This window comes from Callithrix jacchus, chromosome 14, assembly GCF_049354715.1.
Source record: "Callithrix jacchus isolate 240 chromosome 14, calJac240_pri, whole genome shotgun sequence".
In the NCBI taxonomy this organism is placed as follows: Eukaryota; Metazoa; Chordata; class Mammalia; order Primates; family Cebidae; genus Callithrix; species Callithrix jacchus.
Window position 1 is genome coordinate 95,315,434 of NC_133515.1, and position 9,511 is coordinate 95,324,944.

Here is a 9,511-nt window from a genome sequence, read left to right on the forward strand (position 1 = left end):
AATACACCTGAAAACACTGCAACGGTTTCATCACACTTGCAAAGGTGCCATAGCACAAAAAAGATTAAAAATCTTACTCCTGTCTAGAACCCCCTTTCCCAAATCCCCAAATTCCATTACATATTCTGCTATTTTCCTCTTAGATAACTGGTTTTTAGACACATAAATATCCCTGTTATTCCTTGAACAGAACAAAGCAAAACTTCTAGCCAGGTGCAGTGGCTCATGCCTGTAGTCCTAGCACTTTGGAGACTGAGGTGGGCAGATGTCTTGAACCCAGGAGTTGGAGATTAGCCTGGACAACATGGGGAAACCCATCTCTACAAAAAATACAAAAATTAGCACGGAGTGATTAACCTCAGGAGGCGGAGGTGGAAGAATCACTGAGGGACGTTGAGGCTGCAGTGAGCCTGCGCCACTGTACTCCAGTCCAGGTGACAGAGTGAGACCCTGTCTCAAAAACCTTCCACTCAGGGCTTTTACACTTGCTCTGCCCGTTATTAGTATGGCTTTCTCCCTTACTTGCTTCAGGTTTTTACTTGATGTCACTTTTCCTTTGAAGTCTCCATCCATCCGTTATGAATTAGAAACCACCTTTTCTCTATTCCCTGTACTGTTTTTTCTCCATAGCACTACTCACCATCTGGTGTGTGTATGTGTGTGTTTTGTGTGTATGTTTCTACTAGGCTAAGTTCAGAGATGGCAGGGACTCCTTTTTGTTCACTGTCATACTCCAAGGTTTTAAAATTGTGTGGCATATATATATGCTCTATAAATATCTGAGAAGAAAGTTCACATATGTTAAAGATGGCAACTGTTTTTGCAAGTTGCAAATTTCTTTCTGCCTTTTATAGTGAATTCTATCAGATGCTTTATAATCTTTTTTCCTTTCTTTTCTAGGCTTAGCAAAGCCAGCCTCTATTTAAGACTTTTCTTCTTTTTTTTTTTTCCCTTGGAGTCCATTTTTTCCCCTCCATTTAGGAGAAATACCCTCCCAATGCCCACCTTTTCTTTTTCTTTTGTTTATTGAGACGGAGTCTTGCTCTGTCTCCCAGGCTGGGATGTAGTGGAGCAATCTCAGCTCACTGCCAACCTCTGCCGCCCAGGTTCAAGCAATTCTCGCGTCTCAGCCTCCTGAATAGCTGTGATTACAGGCACCAGCCACCACGCCCAGCTAATTTTTTGTATTTTTAGTAGAGACAGGGTTTCGTCACGTTGGCCAGGCTGTTTTCGAACTCCTGACCTCCCCAAGTACTGAAATTATAGGCATGAGCCACTATGCCTGGCCATCCCCACCTTATCTGCCAAAAGGATGAACATCCCTGGCTTTATGTAGAATGGTGCATACTGCCACATCACCCTCCTCCATCTTTTTTGCAACATCTCGTCTTTGTTTTTGTTGCTTTCCCCCAGAACACACACTTGGTTTTGTTCTATCCTATACTTCGGATACGTTTATTTATTTTGTTTTCATATTGAAAAGATGACATTGCCCCAAGAGGCAAAATGGGAACTGAAAAAACGTTTTATTTTATCTTTTCATTCACCTAGAATGAATATGTCAACTGGGAGCTGAAATGCTTAAATATATTTTTCTCCAAATGGTTAACTAATCCTCCCAATAGCACTCATTTAAATAATCTGTGTTTTCCTCATGTTACATGTCTTTTACAAAATACAGCCTATTTGGGGCATGTTTCTGGGCTTTTGTTCTGTTAAGCTATCCGTTTGCTTACACCAGTAGTCATGCAATTTTTAAATTTCTACTACTGGGTTTTTATTTTACAAGAATCCACTGTATTTGTATTTTTTCAGTGGTGGTAAATGGAAAACATTAAAAATCGAATGAAAGCAGCAAAAAGCACACAATTTATGCCCTGTTAAGACTTCCGCATGCAAGTATGCTCCAAATATATTTTTTTCATCTTTAGTTTTCCTGTGGAAAGGGGCTCAAGTACTTTGGGAAGTTAAAACAGAATTGAGGGACCCGGAAAAGGCGCAGGGCAGACATGAAGGGTAGCGTGGCTACCAATTGTTCTTAATTTTAATTTTAATTAAACGTAATGTACTTTTTTTTTTCGAATAATTTAATCATCAAGTATATTAGCTGCCGGCTACTTACAACGTAATGTACTTAATTACTATTTGGATTTCCCTTCGGCATAAACAGCGAGGGAATATAACATAAAAAATCCCAGACTTTCGACACAATATACTACTGATCGTAACACAATTCTAGAGGGTCAAAAAGTTAGAAAGTTTGGACCTTGAGACAAAGACCTGGTGGAACGTCGACTCTGCGTCTCAGGGTAGCCAAAGCCTACTCAGAATTCCCTAAACGCGGAGTTTTGCTAAGTGGGGACGCTGAAAGGCTAGGGACAGACAGGAAGTCCTCAGGCGAATTCGCCATTCAGAAACAGAACCGTGACTTCTTTCACCTCCAGCGAAACAAACGGAGGTGTTACAATCCGCTGTAACAAACGGCTAGCGCCTTGCCGCATCAAACAATGGACTTGGAAATCAGTTTGCGACCACGCATCTACGCGTCTTCTGGTAAACGAGGCAGTGAGGTCCAACGGTACCAAGGACAGAATCGTATCTCTCGGGGATCACTGCAAACGCCCGCCTGCAGCGGAAGAGTTATCTCGCGAGACGACGGGTCCCCAAAAGGCACAAACCTAGCGCCAAGGTTGGCTGTGAAGGTAGATTCCAGGGTGCGGAAGTGGATTTGTGGTGCGACCTCTAACCGCTCAGAGGTCAACCCCCATTCGACACCGAAAACTAGGCCTTGCCTGCTATGGAAGGGCAGCAGGGGCAAGAAAGCCCCGCAACCCTAGCACTCGCCCAGGCTCATTTCAACAAGGGCGACTACGCGGAGGCCGAAGCGCTATACTCCGCTTACATTCGCCAGTGCGCCTGCGTGTCCTCCAGCCGCGTGAGTCCCGGGAGGTAACTATCGCGAGACCTGGGGCCGCGGCGACCCCGGGGTTGGGGTGAAGTTGCGGCCGTCTGGGCTTCCAGCTTTGGTGTTGGAGCTCACCGGCGACGTTTATAATAACCCAGCACTAGGACTGTACAGACTGACGTTCATTTTTCTAGAAAGGCCGAGGCAAGGCCTAGGACGAGGGCAGCGAAGAACGCGGGGAGGGAGCCCACCCGCGAGGAGCCATCTGCCGGGCGGTGCGGACAGCTTCCGGGAACCGAGCCCAGTACTTGGTCCTTGGGCGCGGGCCGCCCCCTCTCACCCCGCTGTCTCTTCTACGATCTATACTGCCACCCAGAGACTTAGGACAGATCGGGATTTTTCATTCGAGTTTTTAGCTGGCGGGAAATCTGCGACCTGGGAAGGGAAGGGGTCACGGCGGGTAGGGCCACCACAGTGTCACAGCCCTGGCTTTTGGTGGTGGTCTTCACTTGTTATGAAAAACAGATACAGGGAAGAGAGCATAACGAAGGAGTTTATGTAGGTGTTTATCACTTGGTTTAAGCATTATCCGTTTACCCATAGTTCTCATCCTTGGATGCTTCAGAACGAACCACGACGTCATCATCACGTAGCTACTTAATATGTGTTAATAGTCAGTGTTGGAACCTTTCTGATTAATAAGGTGATTTTTTTTCTTTGGTTCACTTTTCCCAGTTGGTTCAAGTCAGGATACACATCACGTCTTTTTAAGTCTCTTCTCCGCTTTGCCCCCGCAAGTTTTTCCTTTATTTGTTGAGGAAACGGATTCTTGTGTCCTTTGAATTTCCGTGTTTTGGACTTGCTGACTGAATGTCTTCTGTCATTTAATGTGGTTATCTGTCTCATTGCTCGTGAGTTGGTAGTTAAACCCTGAGGTTCGATCCAATTGAATTCAGATTCAATATCATGGCAAGAATACTTTCAAGGTGTGGATGTGTACTTTCATCAGGAAGCACATAATGACTGGCTGGCTTTTTTTTTTTTTTTTTTTTTTTTTTTTTTTTTTTTATGTTAGCAGCTTCACCTGCTACTATCTGCTTACCCAAAGCATCTTTTTGGCTTGTGCCTGGATGTGTAGCATTTGCTTTTACTCCCAAGTCTTGCCTTGATTGGGATTGTTGTTGGTATGGAGTGGACCAGGATGAGAAAAGAACAGAGGGGTTGGTTGAACAGCTTTTTGAACAGTTGTGAGTTGTCTGTTGTGTATTTGAGTTTTCTGGGCAGGATGCCAGCTTGTCTTTTGTATGAGGCTTAACTAAACACCAAGGACTTGATTCTTAACCTATTTCTTACACTCATATGGAATTAAAGTAGAACGATAAAATTGTCTTCTCATTTCAATAACACACCAGAATAATGAAGTTTCTGAACAGGCAATAAGATGATACCATCATCCTTTCCTCAATGCACCTCCCCCATAAAAAAGATAGTAAACATAGAAAACGAAACTATTCATGTTTCAAGCTCTAAGAATATACTTATCTAGTAGATTTCAGAAAGTATTCATCCGCACCAGGTATGCTGATGCTGTCTAGTCTTGTTATTCTTTCTTTGCACACATCTCAGCAAAGAACACATCTCAGCCTAAGAACACAAGTGTCTGTAGCAAATATAATAGCTATACTTTACCAGCACAGGAAAAGACAGTTTCTCATAGCGCAGAAGGGAGTTCATCATACCTGAATTCCAATCTTGGCGCTGCCGCATGGCTAATGTCTCGGCCTCAAGTTTCTCATCTGTAAAGTAAACTTTCAATTTCCTGATACCTCTAAAATTCTAGGAACTCATAGATTAAATTCTGCCATTTCAGCTTTTTCCCTTCAGTTTATCTTTTGGCGCTTACATTTATTTTTAAAGTGTTGGGTCACTGAATCATTTTGAAACAATATTTGCAATTTTTGAATGCCTTTCACTCTGAATGGTTTGTGACATTTTCTTTTAATAAGTATAGCTTTAGTCATAAATCTGATTTCCAAAATACTATTTTTTTGCGAAAGTTAGCAAATCCTAAAAGTCCACATTTGGATTAGGTAACTTGAATGAATTCCATTATAAGAAATACTATCATTAAAAAAATTTTAATATTACAAAAAAATTTCAGCTTCCACTGTTAGTCCATTTCTTTATAATATGAAACAAAAGTTCCACGTGAAAAATAGTCTTTTAGAATTTGATTGAATGAGATCTAATTCTAAATCTAACATTCTATGATTCTCTGAATATATTAATATATAATCATTAAAAACTTATAACAATAAGTTTGAAGCTTTGATTTAATGACCTAATGACTAAAACCTTACTGGCATTCTGAGATTTCATCGTGCGTTTTTCTTCAAACTCTCTGTTGGGAGCAGTTCAACTAGGGTCATGTCAGACATAGATGAAGGGGAGTGGTGCCCTCTTGTAATCCAGGTTTTAACAGGGGTACTTAGTGGCATCCAGAAGTATCCTTACACCCAGTCTCTATCATGGCTCATAAAATAGACATTTTCTAAAATTCCAGCAGTTCCTCTCCATCATTAGCAAACTTGGTTTGAAGGAGGCCCTTGGGCTGTGAGTGCCTCTCAGGGTTAGCAGTCGTTACAATTCCTGTCTGAAATCTCAAGGATCAAGATATTAAGAAAAGTAGCTTTTATTTACACTAACTGCAGTCACAGGTATTTTTGCAGGACTATACTTTTTACTACGGGGTACTACAAAGAAGTGACAGATGAGTTCTGTTTGGTTCTAATTTGAAAACTGCTTTGGGAAAAAAGAAAGGGAAACAGAGTCATTTCTGACTCAGAGCAGAACCACTACTGTTCTCTGTGCAGACTATTTGTCCTGTGCAGAGAAAGGTTCAGGGCAGCCAGGGTTTGTGACCTGTTGAGCTGGTGGTTGGTCAGAGCTACAGCCAGCCTGGCATTGGGGAGGATGCCAGCCGAGGTTGGACGGAGGGTAACTCTGTCCCCAGAGATCACTTCCTGGGGATCATAGCATGTTGAATTTTACCTAGCATTAACTTTAGTTCTTGATTGGTGGAAAGTAATTTCAAATCTCATTGTTTTAAGATCACTTAAAAATTTGAGAATGCAATTGATTCACATTGTGACGTGGCCATAGGAAACTTGGGCTTTGGGCTGGCTTTTCCTCTTTGTTCAGCATTTATCTTACTTGTCTTCTGTGCCTTGCTGGTGAGTGCTTAGAAAATGAACAATCATTTTAATGTTATATTCAGCAGAACAAGTTGGCAGTAAACACACTATGAAGTTAGTATGCTTTTCAGGTTGACATTGTAGTAGTTTAACCCTACAAAAGTAGATAACAGGGTTAAACAAAATTGATTTCATTTCTTTCTTTGTACGTTTTTTCTTCAGCTTGGTTTTTCAGGGTTGATGCTGCATGTTATAGGCTGTGAAGTTTGACAATACACAAAAGAGAATAAAAGTGGAAACGGGAGGAATTTGGTAACACGTTGTTTTTAATGTGAACTTTTTGTTTAAAGCAAATGCAGCCCTGAGGATTTGGCTACTGCATATAACAACAGGGGGCAAATCAAGTACTTCAGGGTTGATTTTTATGAAGCCATGGATGACTACACATCTGCCATAGAAGTCCAACCCAAATTTGAAGTTCCGTATTACAACAGAGGGTTGATACTGTATAGGCTGGGTAAGAATTTTTTTCTTTTTGGCTTTTGTCATTGACTGTATTCTGTTATTTCAGAGCTCTCAAATGTTGTAAAACTAACATGGTAATCAAGTTTTAAAGTTATGTGAAATTTAAGTTTAGAGCTTGGAACAAAGGAAGCCTCCCTGAGTTTATTTTAGGCTTTTGATAGGTGTTATAGATCACAGTAGAGCACTGGGGTGGGAATTGGACCTGGGCACAGGAGTCGGGGTGACCCCATTATTTTGTGTTTGTGCATTCCCAGCTGTGAAATGAGGGCAATTCAGAGGATCACCTGTGAAACTTTTCTGAGTTAAAATCTTCTAAGACATACAAGACAATAGAAAGTGAAGTTTAGATTCTTGGATTAAAGGGACCATAGGTACTCTTTCTCATTTAAAGTGTCAAAAAGAAAATTGGTTTCCTGTTTCTTAATTTTACTGCAATTATGTAAAACAGGCTATACAGTTTTGTTAAAATTTAAAATGACTGCTAATATTTACCTGTTAAATCTCAATAAATAAACCCATAGCTAATTTTAGGTGTCTTATTCCTTAAGGGCACACAAAACACATCTCTATATTATCATTAAGATAAAAAAATTCCTTTACTAGAAGTGATTGAAGGCTTATAAGTAAATATAAAAGCAAAAGTATGTGTACCAAAGCTTTGCCATGAATAAATGTATAGAAAGACTCAGTTTCTTTTCTCTTTTCCATTTTTTGGGTTCTGGTACAGGGTATTTTGATGATGCTTTGGAAGATTTCAAGAAGGTATTAGACTTAAATCCTGGATTTCAAGATGCTACTTTGAGCTTAAAACAGACTATTCTAGACAAAGAAGAAAAACAAAGAAGAAATGTTGAAAAAAATTGAAATGGTTAATTCCTTACATCTGCATCGTTATCAGTAATTTAAAATAGATATTGAGCTATTTTGATTTATATTTAAGAAATTAATACATTAGCACTGAAAGTTAATGTGTTTAAGGTAGTTAATTTCAGGTTTAATGGTTTTTTTATGAAGTGTAAATACCAATGTATATGTGTATATTATTAAATATTACAGTAAAAAGGAATGTGTGGTGTTTTCTTCAGTAAAACTATTTTTGTGATTTTTTTATTCTCAACTTTTTATTTTAAGAATGTTGTATCTACAGAAAAGTTGAAAGTATAATGAAATAGAAACTCTTCAATTAGATCCATTAGTTGTTAACATTGTGCCACATTTGCTTTTTCTCTATATTTAAGTATATAACTTTTTGCTGAACCCTTTGAAAATAAGGTGCAGAGATCACAGTACTTTGCCTCTAAACTTTCAGCCTACATTTTCTGCAATTGAAGACATCCTCCTTTATAACCACACCACCATTGTAATACCTAATAAAGTAAGTAATTCCGTAATGTCAGCCATTCCAGCCTGTATTCCAAAGTGTATAGATTTTTATTTGGATCTAGAGCCAATAAGTTTCATTGCATTTTTTTTTAATGTCTCTCTCAGTTCTTTTAATCTAGTTAGTCCCTGTCCATTTTCTCCGGCTTAAAAATAAACATGTCCTACAAGAGAATAATTTGAAAGAATTACACTTGATTTCCTCAAGTAATCATTGATAAAATGCTTTATGATTTAAATATTGAACATAGTTTTCTGTCTCTGGATAATGACAATTATCATCAGCATTTACTGAATACTATAAGCCAAGCACTGTTCAAATCTTTCTATAATAATTTGGTGATTGGGTAGGAATGTATAGAGAGGTGAGGAAATTACAAAAAGCACTTAGTAAATATAAAGCTTAAAAAAAAATCTCTTCTATTTGGGTGCTGCCAACAAGCAATTAGGCCCTGATGAGGCGATCAAAAACCGGGAAGAACTTGAAGAGAAAGCAAGCCAGAGCCAGCCACATGCCATCTACATGTTTTGGTGTTTATTGTTTGGTTTCCAGAGATTTAGACCATGCATCTCAGATCTCCCAAACTAGTTTTTTTTTTTTTTTTTTTTTTTTTTTAAACTCTGCCTCCCAGGTTCAAGCAATTCTCTGGCCTCACTCCCAAACTGGTTTTTTACTGCTATCGAAAAGCAGTAGAAATTACCCTACCTGTGGTAGAAATTACCCTAATCAGGAGAAAGGAAAGTGTCTGCTTTGTGTCTCCAGAGTCACTTCTGGCCTCAGATGCAATCATCATCAGCAGCCTTAAAATATTTTTTATGTGTTTGAGTGATCTCATGAAGCAGAAAAGTAATTGCCTTGTTTGAAACTCATAAGTAATATCTGGCAAAATACATGGAGAATTTGGGCTGTAGGTAAGTGAATATTAAGAGGAAATTAGGTTTGATGGCCTAGAAACAAAGTCTCATTTTCCAAAATGGTTAATCTTTCTATTTGTTGGAAATCTAAAAAAAAAAAAAAAAAATTATAAAATCGCATGAAAATGTAGAAAAATCCCTTTTAGGAAAACTTTTTTTTTTTAAAAAAGCAAGTTCCCCAGGCCTTGGGAGGGAGATCTTTAAGCCATGACACCCAGAGTAGCAAATGCTTAACTTTTATTTTTATTTTCTCTAGACTCATATTCTCTTTACTCCTGACTGGGATCAGATGGAATATAAAAAGGAAAAATTGTTTAAAATTTTCATGTGGTTTGTTAGATTTTATTCAAAATTTCTTCATCCTTTATCAGTAAAAAAAAAGTTACTGAAGTTCTGAATCAGCACTGGCTGACTGGAGACCCAGGCACTTATTTTCTCTTGTCTTGTTACTGGAAATAACTAACGAATAATTCATTTACCTTGTTGAGCTTTGACACTTTAGGCGTTATTCAGATTCTTAGTTTCTGATTGACCAAATAATACCTTTGATGTTTACTTTGAATGATATTCAATTCCCCATCTCAGTATTTCT

The 9,511-nt window shown here is 38.8% G+C and overlaps 1 protein-coding gene across 2 annotated transcripts; it reads left to right on the plus strand.

Moving 5' to 3' along the window:
- Positions 1-2,692: 2,692 nt before the first annotated feature.
- On the plus strand, positions 2,693-7,686 carry TTC32 (tetratricopeptide repeat domain 32). Of its 2 annotated transcripts, none has more exons than XM_002758008.7 (3): positions 2,693-2,949; positions 6,450-6,616; positions 7,352-7,686. In XM_002758008.7, exons 1-3 carry the CDS (start codon positions 2,798-2,800, stop codon positions 7,486-7,488), a joined length of 456 nt encoding a protein of 151 aa, XP_002758054.1. In that variant the 5' UTR covers positions 2,693-2,797; the 3' UTR covers positions 7,489-7,686. The 2 variants fall into 2 exon arrangements, with proteins under 2 accessions (XP_002758054.1, XP_035129033.1); XM_035273142.3 differs by lacking the exon at positions 2,693-2,949 and adding an exon at positions 2,961-3,463.
- Positions 7,687-9,511: the final 1,825 nt, after the last annotated feature.